Here is a 22,628-nt window from a genome sequence, read left to right as displayed (position 1 = left end):
TGTCTTGGCATAATTTACCTTTCCCCCTCTTTTGCACACCCCACCACACCCCCTCATTGTTTGTTCTTTCACATGTTCACATGACGGGGGGAACACATGAGAAAGAACAGATCTGCTGACCATGCAAAACATTTTGGAATGGGTCATGGGTGGGAGAACTCAAACCCATCGCTCATCGGCGGGAATTGGGCAGACTGGCCAGAGCAGACTGGGGCAATATTTAGTTCCTACCTTTATTCAACGGCTTCGGGTTTGATTGTTTGCGTCGTGACATTGTATGCGTACGGCGGCGGGGGGTCCAACGGCGGGCGTGCGGAGCGTTGCGACCTACGTCTGCATCAGATCCGTTTCGTTTGCCTTTTCCGTGGACATTTACCGGCGGTCAGCGGTCGGTTGTCGGCGATTGGCGATCGGATGTACACACCGGAACACACACGCACACACTCACAGAGGCGAGAGGAAAAAATTCACACACTTGTTGGGCTCGGGGGCACGGGCACTCGCAAGTATCAATAATTTATAATGATTGCGATTATTTCTATAGCTACGAGCGATTAATAAGCTCTAATGAATTTTTAACGATCGACGCGTTTAGCGGGCGACAAAAAACGCGCGGCTCGCGCACAGATCGCGTAACGTAACGCAAGGGAATGGAAAGGGAATGTAATGGAATTCGGCAAGATCGTAACGGAACACGAAACGCAAATATCAACACCCAACAACTTATTGTGAATGATGCTCGGGGTTTTTACAGTAGTTTTGCAATTGTTGCGCTGCTTGTCGCGTGTTTTGCCAGTGCCTGGTCGGTGGGGGCGTGGCTTGTGGGCTTTTCAACGTCCGAACAGTGCAAGCTCCCAACTAAAACTGTAAGCAGGTTGGCGTCGCCAAATGCGTTGGGGCTTCGCTCCAAAATCAACGAAAGCTCGCACAAAGCAGAAAAACCGGTGGCCACAGACAGCGCGCGTCAGTGAGAGAGAGAGAGAGAGAGAGGAGAGCCATGCAAGAGAGCAACCGATTGCGCGCGCATTTGTCTCTCCCGCTCGAATTTCCATTTTGTTTTTACTTTATTTTTCATTGCCTCGCATGCTTTGCCGTCTGCTTCGTGGCGTGATAAGAATCAAAACAAAAACGCCGAAACATTTACGCACGTTTTCCCCCGGGAAGGAAGGCACCGCACCGGACTACACACCGCTCACCGTCTCGCTCGCACGCCAGGCAACCCGACTGTGTTGCAATGTACTGTTGTTTTGGTCACAATTAACAGCTGCCGGCAGGCCGGAAAGAAACGATTGAGGCACTTTTGTTGTTCGTTGACAATTTGTTTAATGTTTTTTTTTACCGAAAAATGTGTTAGCCCCGCTTTGCTTTGTTTGCGGCCCGAACTTTTCTTCAACAGCTGTTTTTTTCACTTTTTGATTGTCAAACACTCAAATTAGTTAGAACTTATACTGGATCCACGCTCTGACTTTATATCTGTTCACTTTCTACACCTTTTAATTGCTTAACTTCTTTTTAATTGGGTCATTTTCAGCTTTTCTTGCTGCACATTACTTTTTGGCTCCAACCGCTGCTGGCTTAGCACTAACGCTTAAATGAGCATTTAACAAGTTGGCAGCTCGCTGAGACAGCTGGCACTGGTGAGCCAAAAAGAAAGCATACTTTTGGGCTGCCGTATAGAGGGCGCTAGTCAATGGGCGCCTGAATTCAAATTGCAATGCTATTTGCTCCACCAAAATGTTTCTTTAACAGACATTAGTATGAGCGCACTCTCACATTTATTTATTGTATATAAATAATAAGTATTTTTGCTCTTACGCTGACAGAATTCCATTTCCTGTCTAACCATTATGTTAGCTGCACTTCCGCGCATTTTTCGGGTTTCTCTCCCTGTCCAATTTTTTCTGTCGCTTTTACCTTTTTGTCTTTGTAATTTGCACCTATTGCTCGCCCGAACGTACACATTTTAATGGCACTTGCAACTTTTTTATACCGACTGCTTTGCATTGGACGCTCATAGATTTTAAAAATTGCGACAGCAACGGAAATGAAACGCTTCCTGTTGGCCGCTTCGAAAGTCCTGCCAAAGGACTGGGTGGGGATGTGCTATGCAAATGGGATGCATGGGCCATAAATATTGGCAGAGAAAAACCAGCAAAAACCAGTTAGCGGAGCTAGCATAATCCGCGCTAACATATGGCCAAATCGATTAGCCTTCCCCGCCCCCCTTTGGGTTCATTTGTGGTCTGTCCCTGCCCGTGTCCTCAACGTTTCGTTAATCGCTAATGAAGTATACGCACCGTTGACCTTCGCTGCGTTCGTTAAACCCCCACACTCGATGCCGTATGCCTTCTGCCTTCTGCCTGTCGTTTTTTTTTTTCGGCAATCCCTGATCATCGCTCTCTGTGCCGCTGAATGCATTTTCGGCAATCGCCCAACAAACCTATAAATAAAAGAATCACTGAAAACAGGTTAAAACCAACACACAAAAAGCAACACAGCAAGGTTATTCATGCGATTGCCTTGGGCGTAGTTTCTCGATTAATACCCTCGCAAAAAAAAAATCATTGTTCCTATGGTGGGTACGGGATTTAGTCAAGAAATGACCAGAAAATTCAGTTTTTTCTAGTGTTAATTGAAATTTTCTCACAAAGTTATGATTTGGTATCAAAGTTTCCTATGGCAGCTATATGTTCTAGTGCTCCGATTTTAATCAAATCTTTGTGAGACACGTAAAAACATATTCAAATACAAGTGTGTCAGTTTGCACGCATTATCTTTACAAACAAAAAAGTTTTACCCACAAAAAATGGTTTTTTGTTGCATAGTTTGTATGGCGGCCATATGATATAGTCATCCGATTATGACCATTTTTGGCTGAGTTATGTTAAGGCATATGCAAACAAGTTGTACAACGTTTGATTGCTTTAGCTGCACAAACAAGATAGTTTTTCATACAAAAACTCAGTTTTCAAACGATCTTTCCTATGACAGCTATGGGATATAGTAAAGCGAAATAGCTGATTTTAACTTAGAGAGTAAAAACAGTCAAAAGAAGGCTCTGAGGCAAGTTTAAGCCTGCTATCTTTTAAATTGAGTGAAAGATCTGCATAGAAAGTGGTATTAAGATATGCAGGATGCTTTCAAGGGTCGCAAATGGCATAAAGATGATTGAAAATTGAACTAAGAGCAGTTGCAGTAAACTCTCATTAGCCCCGAAACAATAAATAAATACCATACAAATGTTTCAAGCATTCCCATATTCCCCAACGATCCCCAAAATTGCACATTTCACACGCTTAACACCAAGATCCCACACCCTACTGCTGCGTGGGTCATAACCCACTCTAGATACTCGCGTGTTTCATTGACTTTAGAAAACAAAAGCTGCCCAAAATAAAGATAAATATCTGTAGCTGTAGCTGTAGCTGTGTAGCTGTCTGTGTATCTGTGTGTGACCGAATCGGCCTCCCTCTGTAATCATAGTGCATTACACTCCACGCTGGAGGCAAGGCGAAACGAGGCAATAACAAAAACAGGACGGGGAGTGGGTGCTGTCGGGGGGTAAGCAGCAACTTCCAGGTCAAGCAACTGCTCGCCGGCAAGGCCATGCCCGTGACTCGAAATGGAAATGGAAATGACAGACGTCGCTGCAAAAAAAACACACACTCGAAAAAGTTGAACCGAATATTTTGAGGGATTTTTTTTCGGCGGGTGGCAGCGCCGCATATCATTGACCCAAGGTGCAGTTACCTTGCGGTGCGCTGGGTGCAATGATCCACTTGGCATACACATGGCATCCACACGATCCACTGTGCTTGCGTGACTGCAGCCCTGGCGTGGCGACCTTTTATGTGTGTACGCGCGGGAGAGAGACTCTCTTCTGAAGGTTAACTCTCTTCTGGATGATGCGTTGGGAGTGCAGAGATTCCATAAAATTTTATTGTTTGTTGGCAAAGTGTTGCTGTGTTTGTGTGTACGTACGAAATAGAGAGGGTACAGTATGGGGACCATTGGGAGCAGGAGTTCCAAGAAGGAAGCCACTCCGAGCCGCAGCTTCAAATCCACCGACAAGCCATACCCTCCACAGCTTGGGTTCCACATTTCAGCATACCTTTCTCCCATCCACACACATATGCACTCACACAGACAGCTGATCTCAGATGCTTTTGTTTTTAAGGTGTCGCCTCCTTGCATAAATTAAAACAGCTGATGAAATTCGCCAAGTCCGGCGCATAAGCAGCGGCAGAAAAGCCGATAAAATTATTCATTTATTTTTAACAAAAACAAATTTCTTTGTTTCTGGCTGCGAGCCTGCACTTGCCCACAAGCATCTCTTGTGCCGTTATGGCAAACAACGTTGGACGCCGGCGCTGACGCAGGCAGAGTGCCACCGCCCACAAAAATCAAAGTCGCTGCCTGTCTGCGCTGCAGTTGATCAAAGTCCATGCTGTTCATGCACCCGCCTGCAACACCAATGATCCATCGGTCCATTTGTGTATTTATAGCAGCAATAGCTGGCCGCTCTCTTTCTTAGCATCATCTCCCCCGCACTCTTTCTTGACCGCTCCCCCTCGCCATCTCTCACCTCTCTGTTTAGCCCCCTGCTAATTGGTACTTGGGCTTTTTTTGGCTCTTGGGGGCCGCTGCCGTCGCCATTGCGGTAGGTTCGTCCCAATGCGGCGAACACGTAATGACGAGTGACCCTGGGTAAACAGAGAGCATACAGTGGAGGTTCTCTCTCAACAAACATAAATGTTGCAGTTGCCTTGTCTTATATTTACATGCATTTTGGGTTAATTTTTTAACTAACAAAAAAAAACACAGATGCGGTCTCAAACATGTCTTAAAATGTAAAATTATACAGAGAATTTCCCTTGGTTCAGGGCAAACTTTCAATCCTCATTCAGCGCCATGCTCAGATCTGAGCAGTGGCTTGGCCTTGTGCCCAATCCAGTCTGCATTCTGGCTCTATGGCTTCCGCTGCTTCTCATGCAGCTCTCATTCTTAATCAATGACTTCTCCTTGTTCCCATTCACTCTCCATCCTTGCTCCATGCTCGCTCTACGTCTTCTCCTTGCTTTCACCACCCATGCGAAAGATTTGCTTGTGCCGCTTAATGTTTACCAGCTTATTGCGGCAGCTCCAATCAATGTCAAAGTCCAAATGATTGACAGCACGCGACACCGCAAAACTGCCTGCAATTATATCGCCCCTGTGTATAGGCACAAGCTGATCAATGTGGAAGAGTGTCTGCTGCCAGTGGGTGCTGCGAGCACAGGGATTCGTGGACACAAGCTCCTCAGGGGGGCCGTCCGGAAAGCCAAAGTCAAAGTGCACGACAAACAAATCGATTATCTCCTGACTCAGCAACTGCAGTTTAAACGGCACGCTGAAGCTCAGCTGCTCACGCTTGATGGTGCGCACATCCATATGCCAGATCTGCTGCGGCTCCGAGATCAGCTGGCGCTGCAGCACGCGTCCTACTTTTGGTAGCCGCTGCACAATGCTCGCCGCATGGGAAAGATTTAAGCCAGCAAAGCGTGACCAGCGGTGCCTGGGCGGCTTCACGTCCCGGTCCTCAGCCACAGAGAGGTACAGGCGGGCCGTGTTGGGAAAGATGCAGCCCTTGGGCTTGAGCCACTTGTCGCGCGCAAAGATTACTTGGTCCAAGGCGGAGTTGTACACCAGACAGGCGCTGAAAAGGGAGTAAAAGACATCATCAGCATGGAGAACCAAGCGTGTGGCATAGTCCCGCACTCACCCCATCCACTTGGACACTATAACATCAATAGGTGGCAGCTGCAGCTCCTTAATGTCGCCCTGAATCACCTCAATGACGCTGTCCAGCCCGTTCTGACGCACCAATTGGCGTGCCACCTGCGCCACATCGCCAGAGTCCACAGCAAACACACGTGCAGCGCCCTGCTTGGCCACCATCATGGACAGTAGCGCACTGCCACAGCCCACCTCCAGGACAGTGGCACCTGCGAAGATTTCAGCATTGCGCTGCGACCGAATTGCATCGCGAAAGGCCGTCATCACCACATCGTCCATGATAAACACCTCCTGGTTATTCATAAACTCTATGAACGCATTGTGCGAAAATGACATTTGAGAGAATCGCTGCAGAAACTTCTCCTCGTTGGGCTGCTCCATTTTTAAGCACTTTTTCTTATTTGTTAACAATTGGAAGCGCAAAATGTAAACAGATAACTCCGCCAGTCTATCGATAACAGCGATCACTAGACACAGCGCTGCCAGACTGGACAATTATCCGAAATGATCTAAGCGCGAAGTTCAAACGGGCATTCATATTGGTTAGAGTATCAGAAGTTATAATCCTCACAAGAAGAATGTCCTCGGATCGAAATTCTCATTCTCATTGTTCTCCTCCATCTCAACACTTCCTTAGAAAATCTCTATCTTTAAAAACTTTAAAGTTGTACAGCTTCAGAGATAGGGAATTCCCAACCTCTAACCTTTCAACTTCAAAGAACTGCCCGGGGATTTCCCCGGCCTGCCACGACGCTCCACTTTCCATTGATTTGCCCCCACATTGTGCTTATCTCGCGACCAATGGCCATTCGCTGCGTCTATTTAAAGTCATTTCGCCAGAAGTTGACCAGACAAAAGAGGAAGATGATGAAATTGTTTGTCGATGTCGTATGGTGATAACCGCTACAACGAGCTCAAGTACCATTGGAAATTGGCTCAGAGATTTCGGTACTTTACACAGAGACTGAAACTGGTATGCGTATATGGTATTTTTTTGGTGTGCGAACTTTGCGCGCAGTTTGCGGTTCACGTGTGCCAGGGTCACCTTCGCCTTCACCTTCAAACTTCTGCACAGAGCGATCAATCAGAGTCGTTGGAGGAGGGAATTGTGCGATCATTCGCCTTACGCATGAAGCGATAGGTGATTCAAAGAGCAAAAGAGATAGCGGCAGAGTGACTCAAATGACATCATTCCAAAGTTCAAACTCGCCACAAGATTCGCTTTTATGGTTGATCATCGATTGTTGAGAGAACTCTGTAGTTGAGGCTGCACTGAGGTATGCAGAGGGGTTCAAGGGTATGCTGTAGTTATCGAAAAGAATGTGAAATTAATTTAGATATTAAATGAAACAATAGCTGTAAGATCGAAGGCGATTAATCGAAATTTGTGCAAGTTAATCGATAAACAGCAAAGGAAGAAGCAAGAGCGGAAATGTCATCACTAGACAAAAGTCGCAACTGTACAGAAACCTACGAATAAAAGCTGTAGTTTCCGCAAATGTGAATATAAAGCAATGAAATTCAATAAACTTAGTTTTATTTACATTTTCCACCCATATACCCAACCTCATTTTGATAATTTAATTCCCAGCAAAAGATTTAAGCATTCCAAGCCCTGCAAATTGACTTCTCCCAGCGATTACTCCCATATTTTTCACTACCCTTAGCTCGAAGCTTATTTAAAATTCCCCTTTAACGGGTATTCCCATGGTCGTATGTTACGACTAGTCTGTCGTTTCTCTACTCGTTTTTTGTATTGTTTCTGCTGATCTGACCGGCCTGCTTTACATTTTTTTTTTACTCATCCTCTTCCAATGACTGACTGACGCCGCACTGCTGCTTCGCCCCCTCACTTCGATGCGTTTCTACGCTCCTAAATGTTTTTTATATATTTTATATTTTCTTGGTTCAACGTTTTCTGAATTTTTTGCGCGTTGACCTTAAATGCAATGCACAAAAAACTGATGTGATGATGTTCACTTCCGTCGTTGTCCTTGCTAAAGTGCAAAAACCCTCTGGAACAAAATAAAAAATAATACAAATTAAATATAATTCATGCCCCGTTTAAAATGTTTTGTGTGATCTCAGATAACTCGGGATCTCGAGTATCCAATCATTGGATTTATGGCCCCAGCACACTCGATCAATAATTTGCAGGAATATGTTAATTATTATTTCGGTGTTTTGGTCACTCCTTCTGCTGCGATATCTTCATGCATAGCATCGATATGGTGAGTTCCCCCCTTTCGACTCTTGATTATTTGAAACGCGTCGCGAGTGTCTAAAAATAAATAAAGCAACAACAATACTACATTTTTTGTTGTGCGCTCGTGCTTCGATTAGACATCGAGCAAAAGCAAACAATCGTCGGTGGAAGCGGACGCCGAGCAGGAGGCAGCAGAAAATGTGCTAAATACTGAAAATCATTGAGCACGCCACCCGGTCATGTACACCGAGCTGATCGAAGGTGGATGGACAGCGTATGGGATGGTGGGAGTGGTTGTTTCCAAGAAAGCGTACCAAAAGCAGAAAGCAAATTGGCAGCGCTGTCATCATGCATGTATAAGGGAATGCAATGAACGTAGAGACTGTGGCAAAAGTGAAAGATGTTAAGATTATAGACGTAAATTGATCTTTGTCCTGAGCAGAAAATCTTTCATTAATGCTCTGCTCTACACTCTACTCCTGCCCAGAAAATCCAAATCCAACAGCAGATTGGCAATCACTATGTTACATGTCATGCATGTATAAAATCTGTGAAGATTGCAGGACTAGCACCCATGACTGCCTAAATCCAGACATGATCCTCCGATCCAGGCCTCTACTTCAACATTCCAAAAACCGGTTGGCAGTCCCTAAGCCTTCTGTCCTGCATGTTTGATGAAATGCCAAGAATGTAGAGTGAGTGCACTCACACATTGCGTGGCCGATGGTCACTCCGTTGTAATCGCTTGGCGATAACACTCCAGACAGCGACTGCCCTCGACTGTAGGTCTTGCTCCACCTCTTCCCTTTTCCTTTTCTTCCCCCACGCATCAAATATCAAGTACAACAAACGCGCCCACTTAGTCAAACAGCGCGGCGCAATGTCAACAAAAACATGGAGAATGATATGCAGAGAGGCATGAGGGAAGAAACCAGAGCCAGCAAGGGGGAAGAATCAAAGAGAGAGCGCGAGGCGCTGCCCACTTGGGCTGTTTCCATTGTGACACAGTCACACGCTGCGTAGTGGCTAACACTCTCTCTTTATAGGGTTTACGTACTCCTCAAGGGCAATATATTAATCGCAATCGTAGCCCCTGGTCGTTCCGCCTCAATCTAAGGAACCAAAACAAGCGAGAACCAACGCCCCATAAACAAGGTCTTGCTACGTCATGGTACCAGAGCAGAGCAGAGCAGACCAGCCCATGCCCATGCCTCAACCATGCCAACCATTGGGGAGTACGTTAGATAAACAGCATGCCCCGGATTTGCCGCCAATTGCAGATTTGTGTGCACGCAGCCATTGGCTGTCAATGAGTTCGATAAATAAATGGGGGGTATAAAGAGATATAGAAATAAAGGGAGCGAGATGGAAATAGATACTTTTATTTACATTCGGAGATTGCATAATATTTTTTTAATAAAGTATAACTTGGGGAAAGATTTGGATGTATATAAAGCTATCGGGCAATTGTTGTTTGACTTTGCTGATATTCCATAACATGAAAAGATAGAGGAAAATTGTTATAGTCATGTTTTGTGCAGGCTGTACCTTACTGGAGTGCTGCAAAGTTTGATCCTGGATAGCGAAATTGAACTAGATAGGAAAGCTAAGTATTTCTATAGCTCTGAAAATATAAAGAAGATTTATTTTTACAAGCTTACTTCCTCTACCTCAATCCTTTAATGTTTTGAAGGAACTGTACTCTTTTGTTCTTACTATTATAATGATACTGGCTCATCAGTTGCATATTCCACATAAAGGATCCATATTTAAAAAGTGATAAATCACCCATTGACATTGATTACCCACTGCCTCCCCATTGATAACTTATTTGTGTGATTTGTTTTGTTGCAACTGTACCTAATCTTAATAATCTTAATGCGCTTCCCTTATCACTATGACTCATGGCAAAAGTCTGACTCTCCACAATGTCATCCGAGGTCACAGCTCGCTCAGGAAGCTATAATCACGAATGAATGAGAAATCTCTATAGATAACCCCAGCTAAAAGGGAAAACTACGTGTACACCCGAGAATTCATTCACAAATGTCCACCCACTACCAAGATGAGACATGGCAAAGATTACCCCCCCCCCCTGGCTTTAATGACGTACACGAGCTGAACACCTGCATTCCCAAAGTCATAGACGGACCCGGACGCCCGGTCCAGCCCCCCCATGCACCGCCGCATTGATAACCAAGAGCCATTGACGGCGGCGCATGGGAAGCGACGCCACGCCATGCCGGGGGTCGGCCGTTGGGTGGGGGCGGTTGGGAGAGTGGCTGATAAGAGGGAGATAAGAGCCACGCCTCTCGCTCATGTTGTGACTGACCAGCGGGCAGACTATAAGATTGGCCGACATGCGGCATCCAGCTGGGGTAAATCATGAGACGGCAGTGCTTATCAGTCGTCTTCTCCCCCTTGCTGCCCCGCACCAGTAGGGTTGGGTTCCAAAAATGGATGGCCTCTGGCACGAGCGGACGGACGTACCAGCTGTCCGGGGGATATGTTCGCCGTAGCAAAAATCGCTGTGTTATGAATAACGCAGTTTTATTTTGCCTGATTGCTCGTTCGCTCTCCGCTCTCGGCGTGGCCGAGGTGTTCACGTTGACTTCACGTGCCCCCAATCAGAGGCCCCAGCGACCTCGTCAACATCGGAATCGGAATCTACGTCGATGTCGGCATACAAAAAACGGGTCTATCTACTCTCTCACTCTGCACACAATGGGACGGGGGACGGGTACGATGGTGCTTATTCTAGATTTATTTCTGTTTGTGCCATTTATACACTCGTATTTTCCACTTATTGATGATGTTTGTTGATTCCCCCCCATTTGCGCTTGATGATGATGATGAAGATGAACTGAAGGCATCGATATGCCCCGAGGCAACTGTCCCATTAACGCCCATTCACCTGAACCGGTTCATGGACAGTGGTCGGGACGAGAAGGGAAACCTTCTCCGATCCCATTCCATCCCATCCCATCCCGTTGCGCCACGGACAACAACTTTCAAGTTCAGATGGAACATTTGGCAAGGGAAGGAACTGGGCCAAGGTCGGTCCCCACGAACGGCCAGAACGAGAAACGACAGAGAGAGAGAGAGAGCGAAAAGCAACAAAAACCAGTGTGTATGGGGGGGGGGGGAAACCTTCAACACATCATCATAAAATTTCCATTGGTGTTTCCCGCAATGCCCAGCTGAAGGCCGCTCTGGCCCTTTGCTCTCATTGTTTACAGCATGACAACCTCATGATTCTCGGTTCCCACACTGCCTTCTGCCTTTTTCCAAAAATTTGGAAACATTGTAGGCTACCCCGCAGTGTTCCGGGCTTCCATTGCGTTACGTTTTTTTCGATGGCAACGCGTTATCAGGCACGTAGGCAGAGAGCAAAACGCATTGCAGTCGGGGGGATAGGAAGCACGTGATGGAACCTAAACAGAATCTTAGCTAAAGTACAGGGTCTACAGATCTAGCCATAGAATTAGCTCGCTTGCAGGCGAAACTATCATCAAATTATGATTCAATTATTCAAGAAAGTATGCCAGAAATTCGCTTAGTGATGAAATATTCTTAGAAATAAATGATTCACAAGCTGCTATTATTATTTATACAACTTAATAGATACTAATTTCCGTCTACTTATTTTTTTTTAAACAAAATAGCAGCAAAGCAACTCCTGAAAAGTACACGGTGGCGATACGGTGCAAAGGTAAATCGGTTTGATTCTGAACAAAACAAGTACAGATATTTCATCAGTCCCGATTGTACCGACCCACATTGGTACTGAAACGACAACAAGATCTTGGAAGCTTATCTAGAAGTCAAAATAATATTAATGGCAATGTAAAATATTTCAAGGAAGTAGAAAAGGTATACAATCGGGTGAAGAAAATCAATGGGAATGATCAGAAAACAGTTTTTAACAGCTCTTTTTGATGTATCCTTTCCACCATCGATAGCACACAGTGTTTCCTTCGATGAAAAACGATCTCTTTCGATAATTCTATTCGACAACCAACTCACAGCCTGTTTATTTCCAATTTCTGCTTCGATTTATGAATCTACCACCTGAGCTCCGGTAAACATTCGACACAAAAGAAGCCTAAAAAGATGACAATAATATGGGCTAGAGGCAAAAGAGGAGACGGTAAGGTCTTCGTCTTTGTTGATGGAGTTGTGGCTTGATCACGAGTCATGACATGACGTCATGGAGACTTTTGAGGATAGCGCGTGGTGCTTAGAGGGAGATCAGAGACAAGTTAATTTATTTTTTTCGGGGTTTTACCCAGTCCCCCGAGTTTCAATCGAGCGATGGCCAAGAAAAACATAAAGAAAATGTTTGCCAAAAGTGAATTGCAAAATCTCGAAAGGGGCACAACTTGAGGCAATGGGAAAGCGGAAAATGGGCCTCGTCTGTTGACGCTTTTGACGTTGTTGCCGTGTCGAATTATAGACACATTTCTCATGTTTTTTCTATGCGGCAGGGCACACTCGTTGGCTGCATGATTCGACTGTTGGACCTGTGCGACTGGGGGTCTGACGTCAGGCTACACCTGTGATTGACGCTCGAGCTCGAGCAACGCCTCCTCCGTGTGTCCGGTGATTGAGAAAACAGACACATGGCCATGGCCGGGCTTGTGATTGTGCTTTTGCTTGGAATTCCTCTGTAATAAGCCAGCCATAACTAGGCGGAGAAGAGAGAAAGAGTGAGAGAGAGGCCTTGAACCCGGACAGAGTAGAGTGGCGGAACACCAACGTCATTGTCGTTCGCCGTAGCTTCTTACGTTTGACCTTTGACGCGCAACAGGAGCAAAAATGTAGTATGTGTGTGACGTCACCAGGCGCTACGTAATATTACTGCGTCAATGCGCAAGCTCTTTCTCTCTCTCTGTTAAAAAAGGGCTCTCTCTCGCCCACTACTATCTGTCTCTCTTCTTAAGTAAGTCGGCTTTTTCGCTAGGGTGTGGGGTGTGTGACGGCCTACGTGCAATTGAGAATGTGCGTGGGCACGTGTTCTCAGAGTCCGGATTTGGATTTGGATACGAAACGGGGTGGAAGTATCTGGAAGTGCGTGCGTGGGCGCCCTCCACACCAAATGCATGTCAAGGAAGCTGAACTTGAACCTGGCCCCGGGGACTGGCCGAACACGGCAGAGTCTTTCCGTCTAAATTTAGATACATTTGTATGAGCAACCTCCAGCTTGACGATGATAAAATTATAGAGATTTCCCTAATGCCATATTTATGGGGTAGGGGGTAAGTAAGTCGGGAAGCGTCCTCCAACTGCGACGCAATTATTGCATTCCAAATGAGCGGCGTGTGGTGCACTTCCAAGGGGACGAACGGGTGTATGCCATCATGCCATGAGACTGCGCTTCAGTTCCGCGCAAATTTACACACGAATTTCGTTTCCAATAACAACAAAAAACGCAAGCACTCAAACACCCACACGAATACGCACACACACTTCCATACTGATACAGACTGCTGGCCTCTCTCTCTCGCTCTATCCGTATCTCTCATTCCATCACAGCAAACGAACGAACGCCTACCAAAGTATCAACAAATGTTCACGTGAACAACATGAGGTCAACGCGTGATACAGCCGCAGCACAGACACACACACACACTTAAAGCCAGAGGCAAACACGCTCAGCCAGTAAGAAGGTTATTTACGTAACGGGTCGACTAGTTGATACCTTCTCCAGGAATTATTCAATGCTAGACACACAGAACTCATCCATATTTTACTAATTTCTTATATTGGTGACGACGTGTAGGCACACGTCAAATGACGAATCTTACTTTTCTTTGCGAATGAGTAACAAATGCTGTTGGAACCAAGCCATTGCTCCGATAGCTTCCTTTGACCTGACATACTCTTGATACCCTCTCTACCATGGCATGCTAGTTGTTGTTGCGCAAGAGAGTCACAGCTGTTTCTGCTGGCGCTCTCTCTCTCCACTCTGGTTCTCTTTGTGTGTGTTCGCTGTACGAGCCCCTTTTTGCTTTGAAAACTTGTACAGGCGAACGAACACACAGCGTTGCCAGGCCACTGTATTAGATTTACTTTAGGTATGTATTTTGTAAATATGTTTAATTGTTTATATAGTTAGTTTGGGTTAAAATTTACTTGTCCACTTGTTTATTTAATATTTCATTGCCATGTGACTCATTTCAAATTTCACGACATGTCTCAACATTTACATAGCAGCTGGCAACGCTGATGATTCGCTCAACTGTTGATCTCCAATACCATCTCGCATTCTACCGTTCTCTATCTCTTTGTGTAGCGTCCATTAATAAAATCTTGCGTTTCGCCTTCCCACCCCACTCGAGTCGATCCAGACACCAAAGTCTGACTTTGGCTATAATGCCTATGCAAATATATTCGACGAGGCCAAGATCTGTCTAATCGGATGCCAGGTGCGTCTGCCATAGCGTTTCAATGGCTAAGACCCTGTCTCGACCGCGTTCGAGCCTGTTTTTTTTGTCCATTAATCACGAACTTCCGTAGCAACAACTGCGTCAGCGTCACAGCTTTTGGCGGCGGCCCGACTCCCAGTCATGGCTTTGGGGTGTGTCTGTGTGAGCTCCACAAGTTTGTGAGTGCGAATGTGTGTGCTACGGCTGTGCTGTGCACGCGGCTTGTGCATGGACAGCCTATGAATAGACAGGGGCGGGGCCCCCCTCCAAATGGAATGGAATCTTCTGACGGTCCCCCTCCTTAAACCATCCGACCATCGAAAAACAAGTCTCAAGTAAACAGCTGATGACGTCCGTCCATGCGTTTGTTACGTGGTAGTGCCGCCTCTCTGCTTAAGAGATCTTCCATTCCTAAGAATACACACATATGTATGCATGTGTATATTTATGTATGGGAAGGAAAGGGAAGGCAGCAAACACAAGAGACCTGACCTTTTCAGAATGTCAGGGGGGGGTAAATCCACAAAGAAGGGAAGAAAACTGGCGTTTTGCTGCCCACGTTGCTGCTGCCTGATGGCTGCTGATGTCCGGCGGCAGCCGCTGTCCGGGTTCCCGAGGTTCCATTCGGTTTCATTGCACTGGTTGCTCCACTCACGAAACGATGATGACGATTTTTGTCCTCCCCCCGACACACACCTTCATGTCTACCCACTTACAAGTGATTACGTCGGCGCTTCCCTCGCACAGACACAAACACACACAGAGCAGATACTCTGCGACTGCGGCGCGGCAGCGGTGGGAGCTCTGTTGGGAGCCCGTTGACTAAATGTTGTTTCATTCGTCTTTTGAATTCTGAACGCAACGGTTCGCTTAGCTCCCGCTACCCGCTCCACACGGCCTGGCCGAAAAGCGCAGTCCATTGAAGAGTACAAAAAAAGAAACAGTTACAGACTTGTGCAAAATCTCGGAGAAGAAATAACAGATTAAACAAAGTGATAAGAGAAAGAGACAGTTAACTCCTACACCCGGCTACAAAGACCAGGGGAGAGTGAAAGAGAAAAGTGCATCGCAAAGAGAGTGCAAAGTGCAAGACTAATCCTCAACAAAGAAATGGATATGAATATGGATACCCTGCTGCTGCCATCGCCGCCAGCAACGCCCCCCCTGAGGGAAAATAAATTGGAAAATGTAAGTAAATCGTGAATGTGACTCACGGGGGAGTGAATGTGTTTGACCTACAATGCGATTGTGATTAGTGGAATAGTGAATGTGATTAGAGCCAAATGCATCCCGGACCCTGGGCCATAACAGAAATTCCCGCACATTTACCGCCCCTCCCCATAGGCCACAATCACGCAGGGGGGCCATGGGAGCAGACGTTCGTACGGTCTCGCTTCCACTTGTCGCGTTTCTAAAAACAAAAGTGTCCCATCTCTCTTGCACCCATGGCCAGGGCAGATCACGCAGCCAGCACGCGTTCACGTGAACACCGCATGCTCAGGCTTATAGGAAAGAAACAACGGAGGAGTGCCGCGGGGGCTGAACATTGGACCCCTAGCACACAGGCACACAGTCTCGTCGTCGTCGAGAGCGCAGCGCACACATACAGTTAGGCCAAAGAGAGGGCACACCAAGGCATATCAAATAGGAGGTAGAGTAGTCCAAATAACGGCCTCTATTTATGCTTTTCTATGCGTTAGACCTTACCTTCTATTTAGCATATTTGGGAGAGTCTTGTTTTGAGAGAGCTTGCTTGCGCTTGCTAGTATGTGTGAGCGAAGGTGATTTTGCCAATTAGACGAGACGGCAGAAAAATACTACAATGAAGAAGAGGAAGACAGAGAGGCTAGGCAAACACGGGGCCACAACCAAGCCCCGGTACCATAAAAATATGTCACATTGCTTATACTGCTCTACTCTGCTCACCCCCCCTCACTTATCTGGCAAACAAACAGAGTCATGCACTCGCACACACACCATGGCAAGCAACGTGCCGAGCCCATAAAAAGATTTCAACGACGTTTATATATCGTTCCCCCTCGCACCCACCACACGCGGCACACCTGCAGCACGTAATAACTGTAGTCATTAGTCTTGCTGCACTGCTCCATTGCCTGCTTTTGGGCGAGCAATTCAAATTTCATTGAACCGCGGACAAACGGCTTTCCAAAAAACAGTGCAAAAACCGCCAAAAAATACATAAATAAATAAATATACATCAACCTTCTTGGCCAAAATGAGTGCGTTGAACCGACATCTCCCACCCACAGCTGACAGGTTAAGGTTAACGGTGAACGGCCTTGCGTGATGCCTGCGTAATTAGCAAAAATTTTTCGACTTAAAGTCATTGTGGGTCACAGCCCTGTCCGGTCTGGTTTTGGGGGAAAAGTGAACGTGAATGTGAATGGACTCACGGGATCAGGTTATTAAACTCTTACTAATCATCACCCTTTTCTCTCTGTATCGCTTCAGGTGGTCAAGGACGAGCAACAGGTGAACGAGAACCTGCTGAAGGCCAAGCTGAAACTGGTGGCCCAGAAGAGCCAGAAGAATGGCGGCGGCATCATCACACCCAATCCCTCGGACACTGAGGATGAGGCACCCGAAATGGACGATGTGCCCAGCAAGAAGCCACGCCTGGAGCAGCCTGCGGTGACCATGACACCGCCGCCCGACCAGCAGAAATCCGAGGAAGAGGATGAGTCCAAGAGCGATGATGAGCCCAAACGTGTCAGTGTCATTATGCGGGTGAACAGCTCGGGCGCCGTCTCCTCTTCCCAGAATGAGAACAGCTCCAGCTCCTGCTGCAGCTCCTCCTGCACCACCACAACCACGAGCAGCACAGTCAGCCCAGCCATGGAGGATGACTATCCTGAGGCGAATGTGTGGCGCAATCTCAAGTTCAAGATGAACCGCAAGCGGGCCGCCGAGGTGGCCTTGCCCCAGCCCCCAGCATCAGTCCAAGCACCAGCTCCAGCACCGACTCCAGAACCAGCGGAAGAGCCGCAAACAGAGAAAACGGAACCCATTGCCATTCTGCCAGCCTCCAGCAACAGCATCTACATCGCCACACCAGCCTCACCATCAATCGCCTGTGCATCCCAGCTGCTCCTGCTCAGCACAGTAGCCGCCCAGCAGTGCCCCAACCCATGTCCGGCGTCCAGCCCCAAGGCCGAGTCGCCAGCCGAAAAGCATCAGCGCATCACCGCCGCCCAGGCAGCGGCCACCCGCAGCCGCATCTATGAGTGCAGCTTCCCGGAGTGCGGCAAGAATTACTTCAAGAGCAGCCACCTGAAGGCCCATCAGCGCGTCCACACCGGCGAGCGTCCCTTCGTGTGCAAGTGGGATAACTGCGACAAGCGTTTCTCCCGCTCCGACGAGCTCTCCCGCCACAAGCGCACCCACACCGGCGAGAAGAAGTTCCAGTGTGGCGTCTGCCAGAAGAAATTCATGCGCAGCGATCACCTCTCCAAGCACGTGAAGCGTCACAACAAGGACAAGGCCAACGGCGTCAATCGCAACGTCTCTGTGGCTTCCAACTCCTCCTCGGCAGCCTCGGTGTCCGCCCTCTGCGACCCCACGCTGCACCTGAGAGCCATTGCCCCAGCGGCTGCCGTATCCAGCTCAGTACAAACATCGCTGCCAGTCACGCAATCCTCACCAGCCACGCTTCAGGTGTACAGTGCCCAGGATTTGTTGCGACTGCAGCAGCAGGCGAGCGGCTTTACCTTCAGCGGAGTGGGAACTCTGCTGCAGGCGCAGCGATAAAGAGAGACCAGCAGGAGCAACGCCAAACCAATCTCATCCCACAACACAGTATCACCAGCTGGACAGCAGAGAGCGAAAGCGTAGAGAGAGAGCGTGAACGGAGCCCAGCTGGGGTGTAGTTTTAAGCAATAGATTTAAGAGCTAGATCTTGTCATCGTTTTGTGCATATATCAAGTTAATATTCAATAACCCTTTGCTACGCTTCGAACTGGCGCTGGATCGCATGCCGATCCATTTCAGTGGATTAGTGGCGGAGGCAGCGCCACTTCATTCTTTCCAAGGGCACAGAGCACACACATGTTAGTTTAGCGATCTGCTGATTCTAATTCTGATTATACCTAGTGCATCTTTATACACATATACGCGTATATTTAGCGGCAACATCTGTGATATTTAAGTTTTCTTACCTATTAACTATTTTCTATATTGTAACAATACTGTAGTTATCGCTCGTACTCGTAATTCTCCTAATCTTACACACAACAAAACCACACACACAAAACAACAACTGTATTTATTGATAAATGTGGAAAAGAACAACAAACAAAAACAAAAAAAATAGAATGGATCCCCCACACGGACCAAATCTCAAAACAAAATGAAAATATATATATTTTCCAAAATAATTACAAAGTTGACTTTATTTACTGAACTGCAGTTTTCGTTAGAGTCCCATGTGCCTCGACATTCGGATATTCGTATATGATGCGAAATTGCGATAGATGTTCAGTGGGCATATACACAGATTTGCATAGGAATTAAGAGAGATCATTAATTATGAATCAAATACAAATATGGATTACTAATATGCATTAACTAAATGGCAACCTTTTCAGGAGTGGATACAGAAAGATCTTTAACGTGAATCAAAGGAAGATGCCAAAAGCCATTACTGCCATTATTTGCAAAGAATTCATAGCTGACTTAATGGGAATTTAATGGATTCTTTATAGTAATAACTATATACGAAACAGCTATATACAAAAAAAGTTTCCAAGTTTCCAGCAAAAAAGTCATGTCATTAAATAAATGTCTTAATTTGTGACTAATGGAATAAACAATAGTTTTACGGGCTTTTCCTGTTCTCTCTCTCTGTAGCTTTGATCAAAGATTATAGAATACGAAGATTCTACGTTGGTTTTATTCGATTTATTATAGACGATATAGAATATCCTTACACTCAGCACAAACAGCTTAGTTCATTTACCAGATAGTTTTCTGGGTTGTTTTAGCTGAAATAAATTAAATTAAAATCCCATAACACCAAGTACATTCAGATTTCAGATCCTTCACTTAAACCCCGAAAAGTGCGGTAAATTCGCAGATTTTGGGTTTGGCCTGTGGCGAGCAGGCCTGCCGCACGGCCATTTCCCAGGTGTCGAGTAGATGTGAAAGTGAGTAGTTTTTCGGTAGCTTGGAGATGCGTGCAATGAGAGCCTGCTGAACGGTCTGCAGGAAGGGCGTGGCGGAGTACTCCTGTTCGGTGAGAGAGCAGTCGGGCGCCTGCCACGGATACTCTTCTGGGACACTGACACTCACTGGCGGCACACTGGGCAGTCGCTTGTCGTCCAGGCAGCAAATCAAACGAATAGATTTATTGTTGATCTGCGCTGTGGTGTCCAGCTTCACCTTGAACTTGGTGTCCAGGCGTGCAATCTCGCCTTGGAGCACATGGGGCACATCCTGCTCAAAAGGTGAGGTCTTATTCTCAATGCGCGGCTTCTTGGCGGGCACTGGAGCCACGATATCCGTGCCGAAGAGCAGCTCCAGTGTAGGTCGGAATGTGCGATGTAATGTGTGATTGGCTATGGGACTCTGCAGCGTGGTATTGATAACCTCCAGCAGGGGATTCGAGGATTTCTGGGGGTATGAATGAGACTCATTTGAAGACAGAATTCGTTGGAGTGTATTGTCGGGAGCTTACGCCAAACTGTTGACCCGAAATGGAGATCAAATCCATGCGCTCCAGCGCCTTCTCGCACTTGAGCAGCGTCTCCAGTGGCACCCGCTGCGTGGGATTGCACAGGATCTCCAGCAGCTTGCTCATTTTGGTCATCTTTTCCACATCTAAAAGGGAAGAGTTTGAGTTGAAAGAGCAGCTCTGGTGGCGCTTATCGTTAGACACTCACTAGTTCCATCGTTGCTGATTTTTGCGAGCATGCGCTTCAGTGGCTCAATGTATTTGGTCAGCTGCTTGTACTTCTCCCTGTACAGCGCCTCCTCCTGCGGATTGAATGGACTATTGCCCGTTACCTGGCCGGGTGTGTTGATAGAAGCATTGCTAGGCGACTGCTGGCGGATGTTACGCTGTGGATTCTGCATCATCATTTGGGGACTGGACTGCGGCACCAGTGCCGGACTGGGTATCATTTGTGGCGTGGGCATTTGTGGCGTTGGTGGCTGCTGTGTCGGCGTTTGGTTGCCCACAACGAGCTGTTGTTGCTGTTGCTGCTGCTGTTGTTGTTGTTGTTGCTGCTGTTGCATTTGTTGCAGCTGCGCCTGCTGCTGTTGCTGCAACTGTTGGGCATCCGCTGGCGAGGGACTCGAACGCATAAAAGGCTGTCCCGGCTGCTGGCCGCCAACGACGCCACCGCGATTGCCTGGGAACATTTGTCCCGCCTGGCCCATGGCCATGTTGGGTTTTTGTTGAATATTCGGTGGCATGTTGACGCCCATGCCACCCATGGGATTCATGCCGCCCTGCTGCACGGCATTGGGTGGCACCACCTGCTGCTGCTGCTGTCCCGCCGGTCCGCCCACGCCGACATTATGCTGCGGCTGCTGCATATTTGGCGGCATTCCCTGCATGCCCTGACCCATGCCTTGGGGTCCACCCATGCCGTTGCCTTGGTTCATGCGCATCATGGGACTCATGCCCATCTGGAAAAGGAATTCGATTGGAGTTTTCCTTCTGGTAAAAATCCTCTCCCATACTTACAGCCATTTGATTTTGTTGGATCTGCTGCATGGGCGGCATCTGTTGCATGGCATTCACATTCATCGGTCCTCCACTCTGCATTTGGTTGGGCACAGGCCCAGCACCGGCACCAGGAGCATTTGCACCTCCGGCACCGCCTGCGGGGCCACTGTTCGGCCCTGGACCGACCATTTGATTTGGCATGCCACCCATCTGTTGGCCGGCATTGCCACCGATCTGGCCCTGTCCCTGGGCACCGCCTGCACCCATTACGTTCATAACGCCGGGCGCATTGCCACCGCCGCCGCCCATTTGCTGCACCTGCATCATCTGCTGTGGTCCGCCTGCACCCGCACCCACGCCCATGGGCATCTGGCCACGTATATTGGGCATAGGCTGCATTTGCTGGCCGGGACGCTGCTGGTTGAGGGACTGCAGCAGATTCGAGGCAGTGCCAGGGCCGCCAGGCACAGGAGCGCCACCGGCCATGGGCATCATCTGGGGATTGCGATTGCCCTGGCTAGCCAGATTCTGTAGCGCATTCAGCGGATCCTGCATCATATTCTGTTGGCCCATTTCCGCGTTCGGAGGCGGCGGCTGCTGTTGCTGCTGCTGTTGTTGTTGTTGCTGTTGGGACTTGCGCGACATATCCTTGTAGTGCATGAAAAGCTTGGCCACCAGCCCCAGGTACTCGTCCTTGCTGCGTGACTTGCGAAAGATGTGGTTCTCCATACCGCTGGCATTCTTCGTCTGATCCTGGGCATGCGGCGGCACCAAGTCGTGTCTGAAAAGAAAAATGTTCGTTGTTTTTGTGGCACTTTTTTTTTGGCTTTTTGAGTTGCTTACATTTTGGAAATTACATTCTGGCGAAACTTCTGACTCTGCCAGTCTTCCGTCATAATTTTAGTTCACTAAATCGCCTCAAATCGAATTTAAATAGAATTTTTTCAAATACTTTTCCCAAATTTTCTTTGTTTTCAGCTTCTTCTTTCACAGTATGACCGTTTGTGAGGTGCACAAAAAAAAACAGAGTAATACCGGCATTGCAGGTTCTCAATTTCACTGTCTGGCAGCACGATACCGCTCTTACGTTACATATGTGTACTCAGTGGGCTGCCAGATCTACGAATACAGGTCTCCTTCTGAGTCGCTCTAACGGTAAATATAGAACATGAGCACAGAAAAGTTCAATTAGCACCCTTCGCAGCCACTGCTTGCTGTTTCTCTTAACAGTTCTTCCTCCCAACCGAACTCAACCACCTGTGTGACTTATTAACGCTCCCTCCCTGAATCCATGGACACATGTAAACACACACATGGAGAGGCGGGCCTCTCTCCTCAGCAGACCGACGAACGTTCCTTCTGATAGTTTCGAAAAATGCTCGCAAACGATTACGCATGCGACTTATAAGTTATTACAATATTAATAAATATATAGCTTAAAATTATTAAAATACAAATGTTCTTATTAGAGAACGAAATAGAAAAGAATAATAAATCTCCCAAAAGCTCCTTCTTAAGAGCATTTTTTGAT

The 22,628-nt window shown here is 47.3% G+C and overlaps 4 protein-coding genes across 6 annotated transcripts in view; 1 reads left to right on the top strand and 3 right to left on the bottom strand.

Annotated features, from left to right (window-relative positions):
* Positions 1-1,208, bottom strand: part of LOC117582662 (zinc finger protein ush) — a 69,210-nt gene extending 68,002 nt beyond the window's left edge. For both annotated transcript variants that reach the window (XM_034270575.1, XM_034270576.1), the window contains exon 1: positions 232-1,208. In XM_034270575.1, coding sequence (XP_034126466.1) covers positions 232-274 — 43 coding nt within the window. In that variant the 5' untranslated portion in view covers positions 275-1,208. The remainder of the gene's footprint in view (positions 1-231) is intronic.
* Positions 1,209-4,825: 3,617 nt separating this feature from the next.
* On the bottom strand, positions 4,826-6,216 carry LOC117582665 (protein arginine N-methyltransferase 8-like). The gene is made up of 2 exons (XM_034270580.1): positions 5,762-6,216; positions 4,826-5,695 (listed from the first exon to the last, which is right to left on the bottom strand). The coding sequence occupies exons 1-2, from the start codon at positions 6,154-6,156 to the stop codon at positions 5,062-5,064; spliced, it is 1,029 nt and encodes a 342-aa protein (XP_034126471.1). The 5' UTR covers positions 6,157-6,216; the 3' UTR covers positions 4,826-5,061.
* Positions 6,217-15,242: 9,026 nt separating this feature from the next.
* On the top strand, positions 15,243-18,648 carry LOC117582664 (Krueppel-like factor luna). The gene is made up of 2 exons (XM_034270579.1): positions 15,243-15,597; positions 16,882-18,648. Exons 1-2 carry the CDS (start codon positions 15,520-15,522, stop codon positions 18,175-18,177), a joined length of 1,374 nt encoding a protein of 457 aa, XP_034126470.1. The 5' UTR covers positions 15,243-15,519; the 3' UTR covers positions 18,178-18,648.
* A 659-nt stretch (positions 18,649-19,307) lies between these two features.
* LOC117582069 (mediator of RNA polymerase II transcription subunit 15) lies at positions 19,308-22,103 on the bottom strand. Of its 2 annotated transcripts, none has more exons than XM_034269625.1 (5): positions 21,941-22,103; positions 21,116-21,878; positions 20,307-21,057; positions 20,102-20,244; positions 19,308-20,037 (listed from the first exon to the last, which is right to left on the bottom strand). In XM_034269625.1, exons 1-5 carry the CDS (start codon positions 21,991-21,993, stop codon positions 19,471-19,473), a joined length of 2,277 nt encoding a protein of 758 aa, XP_034125516.1. In that variant the 5' UTR covers positions 21,994-22,103; the 3' UTR covers positions 19,308-19,470. The 2 variants fall into 2 exon arrangements, with proteins under 2 accessions (XP_034125516.1, XP_034125517.1); XM_034269626.1 differs by having other exon boundaries at positions 20,307-20,655; positions 21,722-21,878; positions 21,941-22,101.
* Positions 22,104-22,628: the final 525 nt, after the last annotated feature.

Source organism: Drosophila guanche, unplaced genomic scaffold (genome assembly GCF_900245975.1).
Source record: "Drosophila guanche unplaced genomic scaffold, DGUA_6, whole genome shotgun sequence".
NCBI classification, from domain to species: domain Eukaryota; kingdom Metazoa; phylum Arthropoda; class Insecta; order Diptera; family Drosophilidae; genus Drosophila; species Drosophila guanche.
The sequence above is the reverse complement of the archived record's forward strand: the minus strand, read 5'-3'. Positions and strand labels throughout refer to the sequence as shown.